This window comes from Bos indicus x Bos taurus, chromosome 24, assembly GCF_003369695.1.
Source record: "Bos indicus x Bos taurus breed Angus x Brahman F1 hybrid chromosome 24, Bos_hybrid_MaternalHap_v2.0, whole genome shotgun sequence".
NCBI lineage: Eukaryota > Metazoa > Chordata > Mammalia > Artiodactyla > Bovidae > Bos > Bos indicus x Bos taurus.
Window position 1 is genome coordinate 40,865,878 of NC_040099.1, and position 27,070 is coordinate 40,892,947.

At 41.5% G+C, this 27,070-nt stretch overlaps 1 protein-coding gene across 11 annotated transcripts in view; it reads left to right on the forward strand.

The window, feature by feature from the left end:
- The window catches only part of PTPRM (protein tyrosine phosphatase, receptor type M), a 666,940-nt gene that overhangs the window by 377,642 nt on the left and 262,228 nt on the right, over positions 1–27,070 (forward strand). For all 11 annotated transcript variants that reach the window (XM_027525884.1, XM_027525889.1, XM_027525885.1 and 8 more), the window contains 4 exons: positions 1,256–1,564; positions 6,075–6,184; positions 14,526–14,727; positions 17,538–17,640. In XM_027525884.1, the coding sequence (XP_027381685.1) occupies positions 1,256–1,564; positions 6,075–6,184; positions 14,526–14,727; positions 17,538–17,640 (724 nt within the window). The remainder of the gene's footprint in view (positions 1–1,255; positions 1,565–6,074; positions 6,185–14,525; positions 14,728–17,537; positions 17,641–27,070) is intronic.

Genomic DNA, 27,070 nt, shown 5'->3' on the forward strand with positions numbered 1-27,070 from the left:
ACGGAGAAGCCTGGTAGGCTGCAGTCCATGGGGTCGCACAGAGTCAGACGCGACTGAACCAACTTAGCAGCAGCAGCAGCAGCAAACCCATAAAAGTAAACTTCTTAGAAAGATGCAAGGTATATCATAGGGCTCAGTATATGTTTTATAATTAGTATTATTGTATTTTCATCATCATTTCCATAAATAAGTTTAGGCTTTCTCATAAATAACAAAGTACTACTGTATAGCACAGGGTACTGTATTCAATATCCTGTGAGAAACCATAATGGAAGAGAATATAAAAATAGAATATATTTGTATAACTAAATCACTTTTCTATATGGCAGAAATTACCACAACATTGTAAATCAACTGTACTTCATTAAAAAATAAATATGCATGAAAAAGCTTTCTCTGTATATATTCTTTCTCTTAAGCCAATCAGAATGCTCATATTCCTGTAAATCATTTAGATTTCTAAGTTCCAAACTCTGTCCCTGGAGCTTGGGCTGAGGAACAACACTGAGACCCGATCAGGGGTAGGAAAGAATTACTTCAGTAGTGACTGTGTGGAATTCTCTGTAAATCAAAATCTGAAAAGGCTAGAGTTCTGCTCAGAAGTTTATACTCTTTAATCATTGTATTTCATGCTGAATTTGGAAGCTTTTACTTTTATGTTTTCTAATTCCATAATTATGAATTAATTTAAAAAGATAAAAAGTATATGCATCAGTTAGCATGAAGATTAGTTTTGTGTATCAGAACCCCAGAGGAAAGAGCCTTAAATAAAAGCATTGTATTTCCCTCTAATGAAAATTTTGGGAGTAGACCATTCAGGGCTCATATGGTAACCCCGTGATTACCAGGAACCCCACTTCTTTGTTGTCATTGCTTTGAATTCTTCATGTTTAAGTGCAAAATGGTCATGCAAGCTGTCCTAAGTCAAGCTAACAGGACAGAAGGAGGAACAAAGATGGGGAACCCCTTCCTCTCAAGGAGACCCCCCCCAGAAACCATTCCTGACATCTTACCTTGTATGCCATCCACCAAAACTTGGGTTCAAGGATCAGACTTCACTGCTTAAGAGGATGGAAACTGTAGTCTTTATTCTGGGTGGCATTATGCCCAGCTAAGTTGTAGAGAGTTTATTCATATGGAAGAAGAGAAAACAAGATATTGGAGACCAATATAATTATCTGTGGCACCTAGGCTTCACCAGAACTTTTATTATCCTTTTCTCTTATGTTTTCTTTTTTCTTCTTTTCCTCCTTAGATCCCATGCGTGGCCCAAGGAAGCTGGAAGTCGTGGAAGTCAAATCTCGACAGATCACCATCCGCTGGGAGCCCTTTGGGTATAACGTGACCCGTTGCCATAGCTACAACCTCACGGTCCATTACTGTTACAAAGTTGGAGGGCAGGAACAGGTGCGAGAGGAAGTGAGCTGGGACACAGAAAACTCACACCCCCAACACACCATCACCAACCTCTCGCCCTATACCAACGTCAGCGTGAAGCTCATCCTCATGAATCCGGAGGGGCGGAAGGAGAGCCAGGAGCTCGTAGTACAGACGGATGAAGATCGTGAGTACTTTGAAGTGATGTGTTTATGTGAAACATGCAGTCTTTCAAAAATGCAGCTTATGTTTCTAACTGAGATCTTTACAATGAAAATGGAAGAAAATTGCTTACCATGTTGAATAACGTGTCTGTGCTGCATCTGCTGAAACACTGATTAAAAAAGGTGAAGACAATAAAGATACAGAGGCTTGTTTTAATTTTTATGTCACATAATTAGTTTTCTACATACGATAATCCTACATGGCTCCGAATAGTTCTTCGTTCAAATTTTGTCATCATGTTGGGACTGAGGTGTTGTTTGGGTATTAGATTATATATAGGAAGGACTTATTCATATGGCATTCTGAAACATTTTTCATAATTCAGATTAAAATTCAGCCCCAGATAGAGGCTGCCTTTGCTCTTCAGCACAGTGCTAAGAAATTACCACATGAGGTCAGTGGTCAAGTAATAGTCATTCTTTTCCATAGGAACAATGTAATTGAATATTACCTCAATAACCAAGACTTCAATAAATAGACATCTATTAATATGTGTCAGAGTACTTCTGGAGTACTTAGTAGTAGATCATTAGTATTCTAGAAGCCTTATTAATATGAACAGTGATATTACTGTCTATTTTATCTTTCTGCCTTGAGGGTTTTTTCAAACTATATTTTAAATTGAAGTCTAGTTAATTTGCAATGCTAGCTTCAGGTGTACTGCAGAGTTATATATATATATATAGAGAGAGATATACATAGAAATAAATATATATGTTTATATATATATATCATATATATGATATATATATATATATAACTCTGCAGTACACTGGAGGCTAATAATACGTATGTATATATAAGTATATATACAACTGAATATATATAAATACAGGTGTACATTCTTGTTAAGTTTCTTTCCCATCATAGGTTATTGCAAGATATTAGGTACAGTTCCCTGTTGTACAGTTCCCTAGGTACAGCAGGTCCCTGTTGTTTATCTATTTTATATACAGTAGTGTGTGTGTGTTCATCTCTACTTCCTACTTTATCTCTTCCTGCTCCCTCCTTCCCCTTTGGTAACATAAGTTTGGTTTCTGTCTGTGAGTCTACTTCTGTTTTGTCCGTAAGTTCATGTGTATCGTTTTTTTAATTCCACATGTAAATGACATCATGTGATGTTTGTCTTTGTCTGACTTACTTCACTTAATATGCTGATAGGTTGTTCTTTTCTCTCAACTTCCACTGCCTACATCCAGCTCTCATTATTTTATTCTGAAATTTCTGTAGTAGTTTTTGACCTTTCTTTGTAGTCCCAGCTTCTCCCATTCCAGGGCCCCCTCCCCACTCGCTAAGCTTACATGTAAAATACCTTTTTATCACCTCCCTGTCTGCACAAGAGCCGTCAGTGGCTCTCCCTGCCCACATCTGCATTGTCAAGGCCCTTGGTGTTCCTGGTGCAGACTCTAGACCTGGGAGCCTCTCCTCCCACACGGCATCCTGCAGAGCAGTCCTCTGGGCACGGGTCCCAATGCACACCCCTCGCATTGGAGCGCCCCACAGTCTGTCCTCTGCACATCCCTCCCACCCGCCCGCCTCCATTCCACCTCCTCCACTACCCTCCAGAGTGCTCCTCAGTTTCAGGTCCTTCATGAAGCTGTCTCCAGCTCTTCCCACCCTTATTCTCCACATCCTCTGACCTTATTGCACTTGACAAGATCTTTAAATATCTGAGCCTTAATTTCCTTGTCTGAGGAGCAAGAATCATACAGTTCTCCAGCATTTTAGGGTTAGAAGGCATTTTCATCCAGGGCTGTTTGTGGTTAAGAGAAGAGTCTTTAGTAGGTGAGTGTTATTATTGTTGTTGTAACAGATCAAATCAACTTCTCTTGACTCTTACTTATTCTCTCATTATATTACACGTGATTTTTCCCTCTTAACTGTAAATTACTTGAGAGAAGAAGCCATCTATTTTTTTTCTATAGCAATATGGATGATATTGAGTAGGCAATAAGCACTCAAAATACTTTGTTAGTCATTAAATAGAAGAGTAAAGTTTGCTAATAATCTTTTAATTCAGGCTTAAATCAGCAGTAGTTTTCCATCATATGAGTGGGATGTCAAATTCAGTCTTTCGTAGAGATAAGAGATGTTATGCTGAGGCGTGAACCCACCAAAACTTTGAGGTTTCAAATTGACATGAACGGAGAATTCTGTTAAGTACTGTTGAAACATGAGGTTAGAGTAAGTTACTTATCCATCAGTGTGTTTAAAGTAGCTTGCTAGTCCCCAGAGTTGGGCATGCATGACTTCCAAGCAAAAACCTATTGTTTTCATAGCATACCAGCATCTAGTTAATTAGAAAAACTTTGATTTCAAATTATATTTCTTAACAAGAACAAACGAAAAAAGACTTCAAAAAAGGCAGAAAAGGACAGAAAGAGAAAAATGGATAATACTGAGCTCTAAGAAAAAAAATTGAAGTGTCACTATCTGCCACTAATAAAGGCTACAGTTCATTGTACATTGTGAGTTTTATTATAGTATAATAATTTTGTTGAAATATCATTTATTTTATGAGAAAATATGTGGGAAAGATGTATTTTTTATTGGTGTTATGAGTGTCACTAGACAGGGCTCAATTCCACAAACTTAGATATATTATGGTTCAGTACTCCAAATCATGAATTTCTACAACTTCTAAAAACCAGTGTCAGACCTAAGTTCCCATGAAGTGCTATCTTCCTAATTTAACTAACCTTTCTGCTATTTTATTTTAATCACTTGATCTGTTCTTGACCTAAAAGCAATTATATGAATCCCATTTAGGTTTTCCTGTTGTTAACATTTTCACGGTTAAGGCCTCCAGTACATTTTATTAAGTTTATCCTTTTAAGATACCCTCTGTGCAACATCATTTTGACAATCTATTTTTAAAATTTTACTCCCATTTATACTAATTGAATTAAGTCAAAGATTTGTTTTTTCTAAGTTTTTGCCCTCCTTGCACCTGTACATAGATTAATGAAAGTCAAAGTGTTAGTTGCTCAGTTGTGTCTGACTCTTTGTGACCCCATGGACTATAGCCAGCCAGGCTCCTCTGTCTGTGGGATTCTCCAGGTAAGACTGGAGTGTGTAACTATTCCGTTCTCCAGGGGAACTTCCCAACCCAGGCATCGAACCCGGGTCTGCTGCATTGCAGGTGGATTCTTTACTGTCTGAGCCACCAGGGAAGCCCTGAATAAATTTATACACATTTTGAAGTCAGAAGATTGTCATAAAGCAGTAAAACCACACACATCATAATCATCTTGATACTTTTAGGAACCTGATGACGTCAAAATAAACACTGTCAAGGTCAAGGAGAAGAGAATGAGTCGAGCTTTCTCTGGTTTGGCCCATCATAGTCCGACTTCTGACTGTGTGGAACATTTTAGTCTCAGAGCCCAGAATCCAAATTTTCTTGGAATTCACCAGTATCATCACTCCTTAAATATCTTGTTTCTTTGCTTCACTGTAGTTTCTCATCAATTGTTTCAATCTGGAACAACTGTAACTATTTTCATATATATATATATATATATATATATACGTATTTAGAGTTTTGGAATTAGGGATCAACTTATTCCAACTTCCTCATTTTAGAAATGAGACATCTGAGAACTAAGAAGGGTCAGTGCATTGCCCAGATTTCACTGTTTAATCCCTGGAAAGCCTTAAATCAGAGCCCAGGCCTCCCCTCTGAATCAGTGATATTTTTTCTGCTACACCCCACTTAGTTCTATTTAGAGTAGCTGTCAATATCCTCCCTCTATAGGTAGCCCATCAACTAAACAAATATGTACAACCTTTGTGTCCTCTTGAGATGCTGGTCAGTCTTTCCAGTTGGCACAATCTCAGCAACTCTTAAGGGCTCCTCATACCCTCCACCAGCTAACAAAACATTTCTCTAGTGTTTATCAAATCATGAGCTGACTTGGGTTGTTTCTCCTCTTTGGTTATTATGAATAGTGCTTCTCTTAATATTTGTGTACAAGCCTTCGCGTGACCAGTCTTTTCAGTTCCCTTGGATATATACCTAGGAGTTAAGTTGCTGAGTCATATGGTGGTTTATCTATGTTTAACCATCTTCCAAAGTGGCTGCACCAGTTTACATTCCCATGAGTTAATGTGTAGGAATTCCCATCATTCTACATCCTTCTTTATTTCTGAACAATAAAAAAAAGTTTATTTACAAAATAAAAAAAAAGTTTATTTACAAAAATAAAAAAAGTTTATTTACAAGACTTGAATTGTCTGATTCAAACATTTTAGAGAAAAAAATGGGATGAAATTCTTTTCTTTATAAAGACAGTATAGCCAAAATGGTTTTAAATTCCAGGTTTTTGCCAGAAAGTGGAATATATCTATTAATATAATCTTTTGATTCAATAGTTAAAAACCTATCAAGTCTAGAAAAACTTTTCTTTTTTTCTTTCTCTTTTTTTTTTTTTTTTTTTATTGAAATACATATCGATTTCCCCCACTTCTAGTTCCAGGCGCTGTTCTTACTGAATCCATCCAAGGAAGTACCTTTGAAGAGAAGATATTCCTTCAATGGCGAGAACCAATTGAAACCTATGGTGTCATCACTCTCTATGAGGTAAGATACACCTTGTTAGTAATTTACTTTTTTACTATAACTTGTCTGGTTGCTCACCTATCTAGTATTTAAAAATACATAGCGGCATCATGCCTTTTACGAAGTGGAATGCTTTCACTAGTTATAATGGTTACTGAATAGAAGCAGAAATAATTAAAGATGGGTTTTCAAATTATGAATAATTTCAGGATGTATACTCACAGTGATTTAGATGTGTCCAGATTACCTGTTATTGTATGAAAAGCCACAACATGACATAGTTTAAAAATGACTTTTTTTTTTTTTTGCTTTTTTTGCCACTTTATTTTTTTAATCGAAGGATAATTGCTTTACAGAATTCTGTGGTTTTCTGTCAGACATCAATAGGTATATACATAATGTATAATCATCCATAGGTACACCCATGTCTACTCCTCCCAAACCTCCCCCCTACCCCAGCCTTCTAGACTGTCACAGGGTCCCTGTTTGAGTTCCCTGAGTCATACAGCAAATTCCCATTGGGAGACCCTGATGCTGGGAAAGATTGAGGGCAGGAGGAGAAGGGGATGACAGAGGATGAGATGGTTGGATGGAATCACTGACACAATGGACGTGGGTTTGGGTGGACTCTGGGAGTTGGTGATGAACAGGCGTGCTGCGGTTCATGGGGTCACAAAGAGTCGGACACAACTGAGCGACTGAACTGAACTGATCCATTTTACATATGGTAATGTAAGTTTCCATGTTACTCTCTCCATATATCTCACCCTCTTCCTCCTCCCCTCCCTAAAATCACCTTTACTAAAAACAATGTGTTCTGTAGTACATATTAGTTTGGGCTTCCCAGATGACGCTAGTTGTAAAGAACTGCCTGCCAGTACAGGAGATGAAAGAGACACGTGTTTGATCACTGGGTCAGGAAGATTCCCCTGAAGGAGGAAATGGCAGCCCACTCCAATATTCTTGCCTGGAGAAATCTCATGGACAGAGGAGCCTGGCGGGCTACAGTCAATAGGGTTGCAAAGAGTAGGACACGACTAAAGCAACTTAGCAGGCATTCGCAGTATATACATTATTTAGGAGGCAACCATGGCCTCCTGTCCTTGCCAGCTCTAAACTCCTCTGAAAGTGAAAGTGAAATCGCTCAGTTGTGTCCAGCTCTTTGCGGCCCCCTGGACTGTAGCCCACCAGGCTCCTCCTTCCATGGAATTTTCTAGGCAAGAGTACTGGAGTGGGTTGCCATTTCCTTCTCCAAGGGATCTTCCCCATCCAGGGATCGAACCCAGGTCTCCTGCTTTGTGGGCAGATGCTTTACCATCTGAGCCACCAGGGAATCCTTAAACTCCTTTACTCCTGAATTATAGAACCCTGATGATCTAATTAGCAGAGTCACTAGACATTGTCTTGGGTTAGCAACAGAATAATTTCTCTTGGTTTCTTATAGACTATAGACTTCTGTGACATAGTTTTGCCTGTTGATAGCAGAGCAGAACCTGATGACTTGTTCAGGGGGAAAAAATGACAGCCCTAGTGGGGTGGCAGTCATCATCACATCTGTATGAGCGTGATTTCACTCTGCCTATTGTCATAGAAACAAGCAGGTGCATTTTTTTCAAGCTAGCACTTATATGAATGCAAATTCAACAAAATTATATGTTGTTAGGTTTCTGAAATTTGCAGCCTTTCTTCCCATGGGACCTTTACCTGAATACCTTTCAAAGCTACTGACAAAGCTGGGAAAGATTTGCTGTCAGACAGTCATCACTGGTGACCCGTCTCCCTGACCCAACTAGCCTCACAGTTATGCTTCCTTGTACCTTTGGAAAATTGGTATTGAAATGCAAAAAAAAAAAAAAAAATGTTGTTCATTGAAAGCTAAACAAAGTAAGAGGAAAGGAAAAAAGTTGATTTTCGTGTGGAATGATTGACACTTTCCTAGGCTGCTTCATGGTAAAAGAATAGAGTGTTATGAAAATTCATGCCTCTGCTTTTGTAGAGTTGTTTTTTACAATCAAGTCAAACAAGTTCTTTTTTAACTCTGTGATCAGAATCTTTTAGTTAATACTTTTGGCCCCATGACCACTTTTTAGTTCTGCCTTCTAGATTCTTATCTTAGGATAACAGAATATTTTACTAAAAAATATACAATCTTTGAAATCAATGTTAAGTTCCAAGAAATTAGTCCACTTTCCTGAAAGCCACATGTTGATATCTAGGCAGACATAAAATAAAGACAAGATTCTATTTTTCTGATCCCATGGAGCATAATCTTTGTATAAGAAGTAGCTTTTATTTTTTTAAGAAGTAGCTTTTATATAAAAACAATAGGAATCATAATTCAGAAACAGAACCCATTAATCTCTCTGATTCAACAGCAAAGATGTCCCAGTTGACACTGATCTAAACGCTACTACAAAAGGGCTGTGTGAATGTGTCATAAAGTGAAGTGAAAGTTTCTCAATCATGTCCAACTCTTTGCAACCCCATGGACTATACAATCCATGGTATTCTCTAGGCCAGAATACTGGAGTGGGTAGCCTTTCCCTTCTACAGGGGATCTTCCCAACCCAGGGATTGAACCCAGGTCTCCTGCATTGCAGGTGGATTCTTTACCAGCTGAGCCACAAGGGAAACCCACTGTGTCATAAACCAGGTCTTAAAACTCAAATATAGGTAAGAAGAGGGCTTCCCAGGTGGCGCAGTTGGTAAAGAATCCGCTTGCAATTCAGAAGACGCAAGAGATGCAGGTTGATCCCTGGGTCGGGAAGATCCCTTGGAGGAGGGCATGGCTATCCACTCCAGTATTATTACCTGGGAAATTCCATAGACAGAGGAGCCTGATGGGCTCTAGGCCATAGGGTCACAAAGAGTTGGACATGACTGAGCAACCAAGCATAGTACAGTATCAAAATGCAACACCACATATCGAGCCTGGTTAAGGAAGTTTATCAGTTATTACTAGCTTCCCTCATAGCTCAGTTGACAAAGAATCCGCCTGCAATGCGGGAGACCCCGGGGTTCGATTCCTGGGTTGGGAAGATCCCTGGAGAAGGGACAGGCTACCCACCCCAGTATTCTTGGGCTTCCCTTGTGGCTCAGCTGGTAAAGAATCTGCCTGCAATGCAGGAGACGTGGGTTCAATCCCTGGGTTGGGAAGATCCCCTGGAGAAAGGAAAGGCAACCCACTCCAGTATTCTGGCCTGGAGAATTCCATGGACTATACAGTCCATGGGGTTGCAAAGAGTCAGACATGACTGAGCAACTTTCACTTTTCCCCAGTGCACAGGAATACATGTCTCAGTATTTTCATTGTCCCCACTAACTGTATATGGCCTCCAGGCTGTTAGTCATGAGAGTAACACATCAACAAGCGTTAAAAAAAAAAGAAACCACTTAGTATGTATAAGATGCTGGAAGAGGACAAACTATATAAGATCCCTCCCTCCTCTTTTAGAAGTAAGCAGTCCCGTCAGCAACTAAGTATGGAAAAGAATGAAATGAGAACCACGTGTTGCTTCTATGCAGCAGTGCGTGCAAGATTGTCAGGCACATAGTAAAGAACAGTCTGGAGTCGTCAGCTGATTGGGGATGTAGACAGTCGGAGCATTGAAAATCCCTCAAAACGCCCAGCCTGGAGAGCTGGGCTCAGTGAGCCAGGGTCCCCTCAAAGGAAGAAAGTCAAAGTGTTAGTTGCTCAGTCACGTCCGACTCTGGGACCACGTGGACTGTAGCCTATGTCCCTGGGATTCTCCAGGCAAGAATACTGGAGCGGGTTGCCATTTCCTTCTCCACGGGGTCTTCCCAACCCACGGATTGAACTCAGGACTCCCGAAATGCAGGCAGATTCTTTACTGTCCGAACCACCAGGGAAGCCCAATGAGACAGATCAAAGGGTGGAGAGAAGGAAAATTGAGGGGCCTGTTTGACATCAGTGTTCCAGGCCTCCTGTGGTACCATGCCAGTTGATATTCATTACTGCTTCTGCCATGATTTTCAACTGGAATGGAAGGAGCTGTGTGTATGGAATTTTCTTTACCCTGTGAACCTTCTGATCCATCACACCTGCTTCTGCTGATACTTTCTTTCCTCCTAACACCTTCCCCTCATTCTCCTTCTAAGGCACTTCTGCTGATCTTTCCTACATTTCAGTCAAATTTTGAACTTTTCCCTGAAGTATCCTAGGTTCTTGTGTCCCCTGGAATCAGATTGTTGCTTCCTCTGATTGCTTGTGCATGCATTGAAGGACCTAGTTAAGGCTGGCTGGCATTGCAGCCATGGTCGGAGATGGGGTGTTATCCCATTTTCGTTCTCTAGGATTTGAAACTTAGTCATGAGAGGGGAAGATGATGCTGGAGTGCCACAGGCCCCAACCTGCCAATCAGAAATCACCCAGTGTGTGCTCCTTCCATCTCACCTAACTGATCCCATGTGTGGTCTGCCTGTCGGTTTGTTTTCAGCATGGGCTTTGTATCAAGTCCCTGGGTTCACCCTGGAACATCAGGGTTCTTTCTTAATAGAGGTGTTGTTAGAATCGACTTGGCCCTCAGCCAGAGAAATGGCCAAGTGTGAGCTGAGCCCTGGACGTCCCTCCTGGGAGTCCCTGCTGGTCATCCACAGCCTGGTACTTGCTAGGCACTTCCCAGACATGCCAAATGAGCAAATGAAAAAGTAAATACTGAAAAGGCACATTACACTTGGGTGCGAGCGTGGAGCTGGGTGCCCTTCGGACGTACCACTCAGGAGGAGAGGCACTTACTGACCATTATCAGCTCCTTGCAGGCCGTGGAGTTCAGAGCCAAGTTCACTCTATTTCCAAGGAACCTTTTTATCCCTGGAATTCAGACTCCCAGGGCTGTGGATGAGTTTTAGGATGGAGGAGCCTGGTAGGCTGCAGTCCATGGGGTCGTGAAGAGTTGGACACGACTGAGCGACTTCACTTTCACTTTTCACTTTTATGCATTGGAGAAGGAAATGGCAACCCACTCCAGTGTTCTTGCCTGGAGAATCCCAGGGACGGGGGAGCCTGGTGGGCTGCCGTCTATGGGGTCGCACAGAGTCAGACACGACTGAAGCGACTTAGCAGCAGCAGCAGCATGCACTTTCCAACATTTTGTGTCCACATGGACACAACAGAGTTGCTCTTCAGGGATTTCTTAGATGAGGGAGAGGGTTCGCTATTTTTTTATTTTAAGAGGAGTTTATACAGGCATTGTAGTGGCTCACTGGTAGAGGATCCACCTGCCAGTGTGGGAAATACAGGTTGATCCCTGGGTCAGGAAGATTTGTCCCCTGGAGGAGAGCATGGCAACCCACTCCAGTATTCTTGACTAGGAAATCCCATGGACAGAGGAGCCTGGCCGGTTACAGTCCATGGGGTCACAAAGAGTTGGACATGACTTAGCAACTAGACAACAACAAAATGTGCATTGTTATGGGTCAGGAAGAGAGAATTTGTGCTTTTAAATAAATTATTGACGGGTGTTACCAAAAGAGAGTTAAGAAACCCAGTCTAGCTGATCCTGCAAGGTCATGGCTAGAGGTGAGCCCAAACCCCTCAGCCCTGGTAAAACAGCAAGTTCTCTGATGAAGCCTTTGCTGTTTGCTTTGCCGTTGGCAGCAGCAGAGCGGACATCCTCCTCGCTGCACTGTGAGCGTGTCTGTGAGTGCTCACCTGCTCTCCCTGGGAGTTCTCAGGAGAACATACACTGAGGGCCAAATATTTACCTATCACACTGGGATCAAAAAGAATAAGGTATCACTCTTCAGGAAAAAAAAAAAGAGACAGTTATATGGAAAGTTTGAATTCCTTTGTCATGTTTAATCACGATTTTAGACCACAAAGAGTTCTTAGCGCACTCCATGAGTTACTGCCAGATGGATGGTGGGGACACCGTCACAACTCCAGGGTTTAGCAGATCCAGAGATCCTCAGAGTGGGATTGGGAAGGATTTATGAATACGCGGAATGTGAGCTCCAGCTCGAGACAGGGTAGACAGGTCTTTGGTTTCAGTCTTGAACTCCTAGCAGTCTCTCTGAAATCATTCCCTTCTTGTTGTGTTCAGTCGTTAAGTCATGTCAGGCTCTTTGTGACCCCCACAAACTGTAGCCCCCAGATTCCTGTGTCCATGGGATTCTCCAGGCAACAATACTGGAGTGGTAGTCATTTCCTACTCCAGGGGATCTTCCCAACCCAGGGATCAAACCCACATCTCTTGCATTACAGGTGAATTCTTTACCACTGAGCCACCAGGGAGGCTAGCATGTTCCAATTAGGCTGTGTCATAACTTCTAGGTTGCATCTCTCTTTAATCCACCAGATTGCTCCCCCCGCTGCCAGTCAGTCATCACATTGAGTCACCATGTGAGACCCCAGCCCAGAGCACTGTGCTTGGCACCCAAGAGACATGCAGTAGAGATGTTGTGAATGAGTGAAGTAATGGACTTGGGGGGAGTGGTTATGTTGTCACAGCTTAGATCTGCTTTCTCTGGGGCTCTCAGGGTGGGAGTCAATGTAAGCAGCTAGGTACACAGAGGTGGCATTGAAGTCACTGGACAGGAGCGCGAGTGGACTCAGTCTTACTCTTGACTCTGAGGAACCTTGAGAAGGAAACCAGCGAGAGGGTTAACAGCAGATCTGCTGTCAGACTCTGACGGTGTTGTGCACGGCGGTGATTAATACATACAGCAAACATTTTCTTGCCATTGCTTAGTTGATTCAATCTAAATATTCTCTCAGAGAGGTCTCCTTAATTATAATGACATGGTGTAAATATAAGAAGAAAGAATGTCAGTTATCACTTGGTATAATAACAGTGTTAGTGTTCATGCACATAAATTATAAGTAACTTTAACCTATTCGAAAGCAAGAAAAGTGCTCAGTTTTGCAATTTAAAACTTTTGAATATGCTGCATTTAAAAATTATATCATTACAACCAGGAGAAGTTAGTAATCACCCCTAAAATGCACGTTCTTGAGAAGTTGATGAACTACTTAGAGTGAAATTCTTTCAAGCATCATTTGAAAGGGCAGAATTTAAAAACACCTATGTTATATTTATTTTCACACAATCCAGACTCATCCAGGGTGCTTTGAACACTGTTATGTGATAAACATCATGAAAACTTCCAGAAATGCACTGAGTCCAAAATGGCAGCTCCTAGTTATTTGGGCATTTTAAGTTTTAGTTAATTCAAATAAAATGACTCATAGCCATAGAAGATGAACTTATGATTACCCAAGGGGGAAAGGGAAGAAGGGATAAATTAGGAGTTTGGGATTAACAGACTGTAGGCTCCCCGGATGGTTCAGTGGTAAAGGGCGGATTCATGTTGATATATGGCAAAACCAATACGATATTGTAAAGTTAAAAAATAAAATTAAATTAAAAAAAAAAGAATCCACCTGCCAATGCAGGAGACGTGGGTTCAATCCTTGAGTCAGGAAGATCCCCTGGAGAAGGAAATAGCAACCCACTCCAGTATTCTTTCCTAGGAAATCCCATGGACAGAGGAGCCTGGTGGGCTGCAGTCCATGGCCTCACAGAGTCAGACACGACTGAGCACATATCCACCTTGTTGTTTAGTTGCTAAGTTGTCTACATCAACTATACTTCATTTTTTAAAGGATTTTTTCAAATAGTAATAAAGTGAAATAAAATGTTCAGCTTCTCAGTCTCACCAGCCATGTTCCCTGTGCTCCATGGCCACTTGTGATTAGGGGCCACCACGCTGAATAGTGCAGAATAGAACCTTCCCGTCCTGACTGTCCTACTGGACAGCTTTGCTCTGAAGAACAAAAGTGAATAGGACACTATCACAAACACCACAGTCATCCATCAAGAGCTGCTGACGAGCGTCTAGGATTTATTTTTGGAGCAGATAACTTTGCCCACATGGAGTAGAACGCTTAAAAGTACTCTTGTTCCCAGTAGACAGTAATCCTCTTCAGTATAAAACCAGACTCTGGCCCCTGGGTGAGAGATGAGGCCCTCTCCTTGTCGGGTCTTATCTGTTTGAGTTGGTTGTCTATTTTGTTATTTTGTTTTAAGCCATCTGTAATGTAGTTTTCCAGCATGACATTTTGAAAGCAAACAACTTCAAGATATTAGCTTAAACATGAGCTCATTCTTTATGTTCTAATCTACTGGCTTTCAGTTCCTCTGTCTATAAAAGTAATAACTCGTAACAGTTTTGGCTGAGTTCCTGTGCCCGTTCACTGGGTCCAGGATTTGAAGAGTCCAAGGGAACAGGAGAGCTTATCATCAAGCATCTGACAGTGCATGCATCACGAGGGTTTATTGGATAAAGATGCCATCTTGGTCCATCTGCCCAGACACTTCATCACATTCTTATTCTCTTACAGATCACCTACAAAGCAGTCAGTTCCTTTGACCCAGAAATAGATCTATCCAATCAAAGTGGAAGAGTTTCAAAACTGGGAAATGAAACCCACTTCCTGTTTTTCGGACTGTATCCAGGAACCACGTACTCCTTCACCATCCGAGCCAGCACAGCTAAGGGCTTTGGACCCCCGGCAACAAATCAGTTCACCACCAAAATATCAGGTATCATACATTCATGAGCTTTGTCTTTTATCAGAAGTAGCCTTCGAGTACTTTCTCATTCCCGTTGTCAAGTGTGCAAAGCTCACCCAAACGTACACATAAATTTGTATTTGGGAATGTATGAAAATCAGACTCATGAAATTTGGTAAAATGCTACAAATATTTACCAGCCAGGAGCTTCAGATCGTCATCCTGGTCGGGAAGTAGGCACTGATTCAAGAGTGTATATTGAAGAACTTTAATGTGAACAGAAGATCCTGTTCTGAGGACCCTCTGCCCTCCTCCATCCCAAGTTCCCAGAGCAGCCGGGTTGGGAAAATGTCTGTAAGGAGATCTCTCATGATGAAATGCTCAGCAGAAAGGCAGCTTTACGTGGAGTCCCTTCCCGAAGGCTCAGCCTTCCCTAGACCTTGACCATTAGTGGTTTCACAACCAGAAAAGAGAGGTGACTACGGGCAGCGGGGAGCAGGGGGAGCCAGGCACTTATACCTGCCAGCTCTTTTCTTGTAGAGACTCAATTATGCTACCCAACAAAAGACGTAACTTGGGAAATATTTCTGGGCACGTGCAACTGTGCAGAAAATGTCTTTGAGCTTCAGACTAGAGGAAATGGAGTTACCATCTGGTGTGGGAAATGCAGCAGCCATAAGCACAGTTCCAGGAACATTTTTCTCTTCCATTTTCCCCCTTTGGATCCAAGTGCAGAAGTATTTGAGTTTGAGCTGTAACTGGTTGGGGGTTAGAAGAGCAGAGTGGAGGTGAGGGAGGTCACTTCTCATCAGTCAGGGTTAGCCAAGTGATAGCCTGATTTTCATGCCTGTTGTCCCTCATCCCTAGTTTTGTGAAAGGTTTTACGTTTTCCTTTAAAACCAAAGGGAGAAAGATAAACTCAAGTACTGTAAGCATTCTATTAGGTTTTGAGAGAGGAGGAAGGTTTGGAATTTTGATTTTAAGCAGGTATAGCTTAAGGGATAACTTTGCATTGTATAAGAGTTCATTTATGAGTACAAACTTAACTTGAAGTTTAATAGGCACTTGACAGTTGATAGAAAGTTTTAGCTTATAAAAGCAATGTAGAGAATAGTAAAAGAGGAAGAATACTTGGGAGGTTGGGAAAATGACATTAAGTGGTACAGATGGGTGAAGAGAAAGACCACTGGGCATGGAATCAGAAAATTTGAATCCTAGCTATTATTTTCCCAAGTACTTCTTCTCTAACCTTGATCTAGTGAATTTACCCTGGATGTAAATCAAAATGGTATTAATCTGGTGTATGAATTTATCACAGAGATTTAAAGAGGTCATGTGTACCAATGTACATAGCTTCACATCCCCCTTCTGGGGGTAACTTCTCCCCATGGAAATCCTATTTCCAAGGTTATTATCTTTAAGAGGCTACTCTTTTAGAAACTAATTCATTTTTCCCATTTGTGTTAGATAAAAGTTCTGGTTAGCATGAGTCTGATCACTCTTAGCTCATCAAGTTCTGCAGCTCTGTCCCAAAGCAAAGCCAGTTAACATCTTAGTTATGCTGGAAAGGTTCATTAGCAGTAAATATTTGATTTTTATAGTTCAAAAAAAATTTTTATAGTTTATGGACCCCCCCATTTTCTCCTTTCATGGACTTCCAAGAACTACTCTCTACACAAAATGTGATTTCTGTGTCATTAATTGGAGTTCATTTTTGGTAGAATTTGAGCTAATTTTAGTGCTGAGAAAATCCAGTAAATGGACCTGAGCTGTAATCCATGTCTTTTACAATAAAAGCTTTTTATATGTAAGAGATTTTAGAAACTGTATTTGCAAAAAATGATCTTTAATGTTCTCATCAGGTACGTAGACCTGAGGGTCTTAAAAAGGCCATGTTCCCGCACCCCCAGCATCACAGTCTTCATGAAATGATGTGTCGTGTCCACAGTGATCACAAAATTATTCAAGAGCTCCGTTATCTTGTCGTAATTAGACTTAATCTAGAAAACAAAGAATGCCCAGAAATGGCCTTGGAAATAGGAATTGTGCTGCAAAGAGATTGAACATTTGTAGAATTATATTTGCCCCACTCTCTTTGTCTGTAATCCCTTTGAATTCCCGTAATAACCCTACAGGATAATTTCTCCTGTTTTAAAAGATGAGTAACCTGAAGCTTCAGAGATAATAATTGTCCCTGAGCTTTCATGCTGGTCGAAACAAAATGCAGCAGAAAGTCAAACCCAAGCCTTTCTTACTTCAACTCAGTATCTTTCTCTCAGTCATACTTTCCAGAAGAGCCCACAAGTGGTCATTAAGTCCAGCAAGGCCCTCTGACTCCTAAGGACCTCTTCAAATCTTGGATGAACCTTTGGGACACTAGAAACCTTGCCTTAGATGGGAGAACTGAAATGATCAGTTTTATGATCTTAGCAATTATTTCTTAAATTTGCATTTAATTTTTTGAGAAAAACATATGTACATAAAAACACACAAATTAAACTTATTTTACAATTTGCAATATAATTGCAATGATGTGCATGAATGTATGGGTGTAATGGCTACATCCATCAAGGGAGAACCGAAATCAATAAACAGAGTATTACCAACACCTCCTAAGTCCCCTCATGCCCCCTCCCAGGTTAAACTCAAGACCAAAGTCAACACATGCTGGTTGTAACAGTTGTCCCTCTTGTTAAAGGTTGGGCAGATACATAAAGGCTGTTCATGGCAATTTATTAACAGACTAAGTGTACTGTGTTCTTAGTGCTCATTGTAAATGAAAGTAGGAAGAAAAGGCAAACCAGAAATCATGGGTTCCCCATCTCCTGCATCTTCCCCAGCACCCTCCATGCCGGCTTATGAACTGGAGACGCCCTTGAATCAGACGGACAGCACAGTGACGGTCCTGCTGAAGCCTGCACACAGTCGAGGTGCACCCGTCAGGTATGGAGCCGAGAAGGGGTTGTTTTAGGTGAAAACCCAAATCAGATGGGTACATTTCTCCCACGTGCCTTCTAGGGATTTGCCGCAGACCTCACTCAGCATGTAAAACCATGTCCTTATGAGTTCTAATTAAAGGAAAGGACTGAGGGGAAAGAAGGGGCTTTGATGTGAGTGATTAAGTGTTGTGTAAGGAGTTTGATTCTGATGCACGTGGTTGTTCTTTGAAGTTAAGGAACAAAAACCCCAATCTGTTCAGAGGTGGCTTTCCTCCTAAAAGGTAATTGCTCTCTGCAGTTTAGTTACCCATGGGCAGATGGTATCAGTGTCCTGAGCTGTAGTCCTTAAATAGACGCTGTGAGTTATTTTTGTCTATTTGTTTTGTTTACATGGAGTTTTAAATCTTTAATCTTTAGTAAACCAACTAATCTTTCCATTGAATGTGTACTATATAACTGTACTTTTTTAAAGAAACAGGTGATTGGAAAGACAATTGTGAAGTCTTTATTTGAACAGATTTAGGTTTATTACCACCATGTAGACCCCATTTCTCATCACATGATGATTTATATAGCCAAGAAATTACAAATTATAACTTTTACAGTGAATGAATAAAATAAATGTATTCTTCTTAGGAAGGAGCAAAGGAATGCCTCAATAACTCTTGAATATGAACTTGTCATAAGCTCAATAATTTATATAAATGAAATTTCTAGTCATTTCAGAAGAATTCCGATATTTTGTGCTATCAGAATCACTTCCCTTCAAAATAATCTATTCCTTTGAATAGCATTCTCCAAGGAAACATTTACATTCACAAATAAGGCTGTGTGGGGTTCATTTCCCTGTGCCTTTTGTAGAGTTTTATTTCATTAACCTTCTGAAACCTGGCCGTCTTTGATCACGTTTTCTCTACAGTATCAAAGAGTGAGTCACTGAACTTCCTTCTGCCTGATAAGATATATAAGTTTCAGTTCACAGGCTCAAGATGAAAAACAGACAAGCATTAGTTGATAGAAAGATCAAATTAGTGTAGAAACAGACATTTTTATTTGAAAACCCTACAAAATGGCAAGAGACAATTTTTAATTTACTCTGCTTTCTTAACGTAGTAGCCCCTGAAGGGATTTCGGATGGCCATTCATAGGCCCAGTGAGTGAGAATGCTTTGAAATATGTAAAAGCTCTCTCCAGGTGTAAGAATTATTTCTGCAAGAAAAGCAATGCCACTGACACTACCCAGGCCCTTTGGGTTGATATGTGTGGCACTGATATGGGTTGCACAAACTGAATGACCCAGACTCACCCTCATTAGGTGTCTGTCCAAAACCCAAGCATACCTATAACCGTAAGTCAGACTCTGTTCACTCCAGAACGCTGAATTATTATTAAAGGATAATTCACTCTCCAGCCGTGGCCTTGAGAACATTGTTTTTCTCTGACCAATTTAAGAGCTGCCCAGACTCAGCAATAACAGGCCATGAGGACAGGAGTCAGGGTTGTGTCGAAAGGCTTCATGATGACATGAGGGGGTGGAGGTCATTTACTTTCAGAGCCTCCAAACTGAAGGAGGCTGAAATCCTAACCATTTCTCCCATTCTGTTCTATTCTTACAGAAACTCCTTCACACTTTTTCGGTTCTTGTTGCTTCTTTCCTCCTAACCTTTTCAGCTGGATTGTCATCTGTATCTTTGTGTAGGTCTTTCCAAGTCTTAGGTTTTCCTGTAACATTTCTTTGGGCAATCCATGTTAGTCCTCTCCCCAGAACTCCTTTTCTTGTCTTTCAAAATTTTCAATTGTGTCCCAAATGACTATTCATGTTTTCCACCATCTGCCTTGCTAAGACATGATTTTGTTCTTTTCCTTTACATCTTGGGCTTCCTTGTGGCTCCGATGGTAAAGAATCTGCCTGCAGTGTGGGAGCTGCTGCTGCTAAGTCACTTCAGTCGTGTCCGACTCTGTGCGACCCCATAGACGGCAGCCCACCAGGCTTCCCCATCCCTGGGATTCTCCAGGCAAGAGTACTGGAGTGGGTTGCCATTTCCTTCTCCAATGCATGAAAGTAAAAAGTGAAAGTGAAGTTGCTCAGTCATGTCCGACTATTAGTGACCCCATGGACTGCAGCCTACCAGGCTCCTCCATCCATGGATTTTCCAGGCAAGGGTACTGGAGTGGGGTGCCATTGCCATCTCCGGCAGTGTGGGAGACCTAGGTTCAATTCATGGGTTGGGAAGATCCCCTGGAGAAGGGAATGGCAACCCACTCCAGTATCTCGTCTGGGAAATCCCATGGACAAAGGGGCCTGGTGGGCTACAGTCCCTGGGGTCACAAAGAGTCGGACATGACGGAACTACTAACACTTTCACATTTGTTTTCAGAGACTCTGGAGCTTTACTAATTAGTTGGAGACACCCTCGGGCTTTTTATTTCTATGTCTATAAAAATACAAATTCAGATGCTGATCAGGGTGTCCAAAATGCAGGTGCCCCATCATTTCATCAGGCCCAGCTCTAACTCTGAGAAGATTTCAGTTTATGTTGTCATATGCTCTTTCACACCTGTCATACCACCTGATTTTCTGAGTTCAGCACTGTTTTGCTTTTATGAAACATCATCTTGTTATTGGCTAACCATCCCTGGGATTGGCCAGGGTCACTTTGCATTCTGCCTCTATTATACCTGCTTTCACAATGTTAGCAACTTGAAATGAACAAATTTACTATTTGTATCCATCAAGGAAATCTATAATGCTAGAATAGAGATCAATTCTTATGGCAGCCTCTTACTATCATTATAAAGAAATCCACTACAGATGCTACCTTACTGGAAGGATGCTTGTCTTAAATGGGAAAATTTTATTGGCACAAGTTTGAGAAAGGAAATTATCTCAGACTCACCTGTCAAAAAGATTTTTTTGCAGAAAAATGAATATTCTCTTCAAGAGATTCATTATTATAGTGCGGCATAATGGGACTGATTACCTATTGAGTAGATAGAAGCCCAATATATCTAGAAAGACTAGTTTGGAAAAAAATTGTCCATAATGCTCTCAGTCTAAATGGGTTATATGAAAATTTTCAATTTCATTTAATGTTTAGAGAAATAAGAACTCTGATTAGGGAATCAGAGGGACCTAAAATATAAAGCCATAATGTAGATTGAAACATTTGAACACATCTGGAAATTTGCAAAATGCACATGTAATCAAACTGCAATACAAGAAAGCTTTTCCCAAATGGTAAGATAAATACGAGAAGAGGAAATGGAAGCGAACATCTGTTAGCTTTCCTGGATTTTGCACAGTATTATGTGTTCAAAAGTACTGTCATTGTGTGATTGCAAAGAACCCATTCTTTCGATTGATTTGATTTTTCTTGAATCCATATTCATTGGTGTTGAAAATTTAGTCATACTTCACTAAGGCACTTCACTAAGTGAGGTGGTTGTATATTGATTCCACTACAGACACTCAGCTTGCTTAATGCAGATTCTTGAAATTGCACTAAACTCTTAGCATAAGTGATTGTTGTCTTTTTATTGATCAACACACCAGCTCTGTCACATAAAATTATTTAAATCCCAAGATGGCCAGGAGGAACACAGAGTCCATCATTCCGGCAGGTAAACAGGCACCCAGGACAGAATTTTAATGTCTGTCCATGGGTTCAATTTTTTTTTTCCTTTAATAAGACAGGGAAAAGCTTCATTTTCTTTAACTCATTTAGAATCACCTGCATTCTCTCTTTTCTCTCCACTGTTTATTACACGCAGACACAGTCCGACGGAGGAAACCCTTATAATCTGGCAGTAAAAGAGCAACTCTAAATAAAGAATGAGTTGCACACAAAGTGCTGTGCTTTTCGTGCACCAACAGAAGTTCTGTCTATGATTTTACTCCCGTGATGTATGTGTTTGTCTTGTAATCTGCTCTGTGCAGTAACCCTCATTAATGATGTTTTATACCTTCTAATGGGCTGTAGCTTGAGACTCCATCACGTTGTTGTAATTCCAATGACTCTCATTTTTGTTCTTCAGGCATTGTTGCTTTAATTTGTTCCTAAATGTTTTGGAGCTCTGTGTCTTCTTAATTAAAACTCAGAGCTTGAGTATGTTAACTAATTAAATATTTTGATATTCATTTCAGTGAAATGTTCAAAGATTACCAAATCAGTCTTTGATTCATTCATTCAGGAGAAACTATTGAGTGGGGAAAACATCTATTACAGTTGTGAGTCTGCAGGGAGAAGGGGAAGGAGGGCAGAAATCACATCAGCAACCAGGACATTAGGGCTGAACTGCGTGAATGTAATTTTAATTCATGGCAGCAACTTCGTTCTTCTAATAAAGAGAAAGCCCCAATTTTTTTGTTGTTGTCGTTGAAATATAGTTGATTTACAATCTTGTGTTTAATTTCTGCTGTACAGCAAAGTGACTGTTAGATATATATATGTATAACTTTTTCAGATTCTTTTCCACTATGGTTTATCATAGGATATTAAATACAGTTCCCTGTGCTTCAGAGTAGGACCTTGTTTATTCATTTTATATATAATACTTTGCCTCTGCTAATCCCAACCTCCCAGTCCATCCCTCCCCCACCCCCTGACCCCTTGGCAAGTCTGTTCTCTCTGTCTGTGAGTCTGTTTCTGTTTCATAGATAAGTTCATTTGTGTCGTACTTTCAGTTCAGTTCAGTTCAGTCGCTCAGTCGTGTCTGATTCTTTGCGACCCCATGAATCGTAGCACGCCAGGCCTCCCTGTCCATCACCATCTCCCGGAGTTCACTCAAACACACGTCCATCGAGTCGGTGATGCCATCCAGCCATCTCATCCTCTTTCGTCCCCTTCTCCTCCTGCCCCCAATCCCTCCCAGCATCAGGGTCTTTTCCAATGAGTCAACTCTTCACATGAGGTGGCCAAAGTATTGGAGTTTCAGCTTTAGTATCAGCCGTTCCAAAGAACACCCCGAGCTGATCTCCTTTAGAATGGACTGGTTGGATCTCCTTGCAGTCTAAGGGACTCTCAAGCGTCTTCTCCAACACCACAGTTCAAAAGCATCAATTCTTCGGTGCTCAGCCTTCTTCACAGTCCAACTCTCACATACATACATGACCACTGGAAAAACCATAGCCTTGACTAGATGGACCTTTGTTGGCAAAGTAATGTCTCTGCTTTTGAATATGCTGTCTAGGTTGGTCATAACTTTCCTTCCCAGGAGTAAGCGTCTTTTAATTTCATGGCTGCAGTCACCATCTGCAATGATTTTGGAGCCCAAAAAAATAAAGTCTGACACTGTTTCCACTGTTTCCCCATCTATTTCCCATGAAGTGATGGGACCAGATGCCATGATCTTCGTGTCATACTTTAGGTTCCACGTATAAGTGACATCACATAGTACTTGTCTTTTTCTTTCTGACTTACCTCGCTTAGTGTGGTAATCTCTAGGTCCATCCTTGTTGCTGCGAATGGCATTGTTTCATTCTCTTTATAGCTGAGTAATATTCCAGTATATCCATACCACGTCCCTCTTTACCCATTCATCTGTCGATGGACATTTGGGTTGCTTCCTTGTCTTTAGCCCTGATTATTGTAATGCTGTGCATTGGTAGTCATCGGAGACTTATATGTGGTTGGCCTTTCAGTTGAATGCTTCCTCAACAGATAGGTTTAAAAAGCAATTTGTGAATAGTGTATGTGGCTGAGAATTGGGGCCAAAATCTTAAAGCAAATAGGAATTTCATTGCATTAAGAATAAAGAAGAGCAGAGGGCATAAGGAATTGAAGGCATATTTTGCCTTACTTTTTCAATGTGTGTTCTAGTTAATTAAGATTTCAAATGAGATAGGAAATATTTCTTGCTAGTCAAAGGCAAGCATAAATGCTTTATTCATCCAGACCACTTCTGATTTAAAAACGAAAAACCTGCATCATGTAATAGCTGCAGTTTCATATAGAAGTCAAGAATTTGTTTATTTTTATATAACATGTCCAGATTTTTGTTAGACTGGTTTTGCCTTGTATTTGTCATTATGGTAGACTGCAAACGTGTGCTGTTTTCATTTACTCCTGTCCTTTTCCCTCATGCTGTTTTGCCTTACATAGTAAAGTAGGAAACATGTACTGATATTTAAGGCTTGTTGTTAACTTCTGATGTTTATTGTTTACTCAGTTACTCATCAAGGGCTTCCCAGATGGCACTAGTGGTAAAAAAAAAAAAAATGCTTGCCAATACAGGAGACATTAGAGACATGGGTTCCATCCCTAGATGAGGAAGATCCCCTGGAGGAGGGCATGGCAACCAACTCCAGATCCCACGGACAAAGGAGCCTGGTGGGCAACAGTCCACAAGATCACAAAGAGTCAGACATGACTGAGCATGAATACACTCATCAAATACTCTTTTGTAATAAATTACGTAGAAAATTTTAAGTGCATTAAAGGATGCTATTTTTCTCATTATAGAGCTCTTCTCCTCTGAAAAATCCACTTTTAGTCTTAAAAGAAGGTGAAGAGCAAATTTTCATTCCATCGAGAATAAAGAGGCAGTAGAGCATGGGGTCGCTAAGAGTCGGGCACAACTGAGCGACTTCACTTTCACTTCTCACTTTCATGCATTGGAGAAGGACATGGCAACCCACCCCAGTGTTCTTGCCTGGAAAATCCCAGGGACGGCAGGGCCTGGTGGGCTGCTGTCTATGGGGTTGCACAGAGTCGGACACGACTGAAGTGACTTAGCAGCAGCAGCGGCAACTTTTGGACAGTAGAGTAAGCGTCTCCCTGGCAAGTAGGAAGGGGGTCTCTCTGAGACCACAGACCCCCCCATCTCCTGGGGGACCAACACAGACCACTGCTTCTATCTTAATTTTGTTTGGCTAGTCTTTCTGAGGAGGTGATGTAGGGGCCAAGATTCAAAGTATGTGGATGAGTTAAGAAGGACCAGGTGACTTCACTTTCACTTTTCACTTTCATGCATTGGAGAAGGAAATGGCAACCCACCCCAGTGTTCTTGCCTGGAGAATCCCAGGGACGGGGGAGCCTGGTGGGCTGCCGTCTCTGGGGTCGCACAGAGTCGGACACGACTGAAGCGACTTAGCAGCAGCAGCAGCAGCAGAGCAATTGTATTTATTTAAAGAAAATGTGTTCCATTTCTCAGACGTGTTCCATTTGATCTTGGCGCTATGTGGGAAATGAGCTTTATTCTCCTTGTGGGCCTGCGCTCACGTCTCCAGCTGGGTATAACACAGCAGGTTTTGTTAAAGGGACTCAGTTTGAGAGCACCAGTGAGTCTGTGACACCTGCTTCCTCTGTCCATGGGATTCTCCAGGCAAGAATACTGGAGTGGGTTGCCATTTCCTTCTCCAGGGATCTTCCTGACCCAGGGATTGAACCCACGTCTCCTGCATTGGCAGGCAGATTCTTTACTGCAGAGTCACCTGAGAAGCCCATAGAATGACTCTAAAAGTCAAGTTCCCTATATGCCAAATCGACAAAAAGTCAATGAGGCAATTAACTTGCTTGACTCAGTAGAATCTGATGTTCTGTGTACCCTCAAAGAGTCTGCTTGTCCTTTCACTCTCTTAAAAGAAAGGTATTTGTGATTCACTGGGCTGGCCTGATCTGGGGATAAGTGTGTTATACTTACAGAGGGTTGGCGTGGCTGGATGGGAGGAGAGGAAGGGAGATGGGGCTGGATCAGGTGACCTCATGCTCCACACCAGGGGGTGAAGGTGCAACTGCTAGGCTGTGAGCAGCCATCCAGGGATTTACAGAAGGAAAACGTGTAGGAACCATCAGCCGGAGCCTGGAGGGCAGGTAGCTGGGCAGGGTGAAGGGCAGATGTGACAGAGGAGGTATACCTGCCCGGGTTTTCATCCACCCAGTCAGATACTGATAACCCTTAGAGCAGGGCTCTTGTAAATGCCAAACGCTATTTCTCCTTAGGAACAGGGCTTCGGGGAACCAAAAACATTTAGTTTTTCGGAAGAAAAATAAAGAGAGAGAATGTATCGCCTAATCAGACTGATTGGTGATATTAACAGTTTAAAGTATTATTGAAGTGAATAAAAACTAGCTCAGCCATGACTCTGATAATTTATTGGAAATTACTTATTGTTTGCAAATATTTTTTAGACCTCAATTTCTGTAAACAGCAAACAGGCAGCATGGTTAGTCCCTCTTACTCAGAAGAACCTTCTGGATCATTCTGTTTTTGCTTCTCTCTACATTCCCTTTGCTGTATCACCCTGATGCCTTTGGCCTGAGCCTGTGCTTGGCACTTTGGGGCTGATTATTGAATATTATACATGTTGGGATGTGTTTCAATGCCTGTGAATGGATGAGGTGCAGTGTCTTGCTTACTGTAAGCCAGAGCACAGAAGGAATGAATGCTCCAGGATGCTGAGCAGATACATGTGGCTAACTCTTGACTGGGGGCAGGGGAGACTCAAGTTTTTGATCACACTGTTTCTTCTCTTTTTTTTTTTTTTTCCATTCCTATGCCCAGAGGAACCTGTGTTTGTCTCTGCAAAGATAAATGTCTGAGGTTAGAGCTACAGATTACATGAAGGCCCTTGAGCATTTTTCCTAGTGGAGGTCATACGTTATACGTGACCACCTCCCTGGAGGTGAGGTCAGTAGCACTTTGCACCCCCTTCCCACACTAACCAGGACCCCAGAAGCCCCCCATCGGGGGAGGGAGCCAGACGTACAAGTTGAAGTCACTGTCCACTGATGATAGAGAAAGTTACTTGCTGTTTCTTTCCCTTCATCTATCTGGACCACAACTAAATCTTACAGGCGAATCTCAGTTGTAAACCCAGAGAGCTCGTGGCAGATCAGTGCTTGAACAACTTACCGCCTGATTGATGAATCTCAGCACTGATCTGCCGCGAGCTCTCGGTACTGTTGATCTTCCTAATCATGATTATTGATTCCACAAAGTTGAAGGGATGGGTTTCCAGACGTGTTCCCAGCTAAGACTGAGAACAGGATCTTGGACATTTTGACAAAGATCTCACTACAGATGCCTCGCTTTCATTTTTTCAAGTGTTACAATCACCTAAGGGCTTCCGAGATAGCTCAGTTGGTAGAGAATCTGCCTGCAATGCAGGAGACCCCAGTTTGATTCCTGGGTTGGAAAGGTCCCCTGGAGAAGGGATAGGCAACCCACTCCAGTATTGTTGGGCTTCCCTGGTGGCTCAGATGGTAAAGAATCCACCTACTGTCTCACCATCCTGGCACTGTGACTTGAACATAAAGATGCTTTGTAGATATTTGGTAAACAAATAAATGAGTAATTGGCCAATGTTGGTGCTCAAATTTCTTACAACACTTTGGCACTGTTACAAAAGGCAGGATTTTCACCAGACTAATAACTTCAGAGAGCTCTTCTCACTGAGCAGGACATATACTGACACGGGACAGGAAACGCTATAA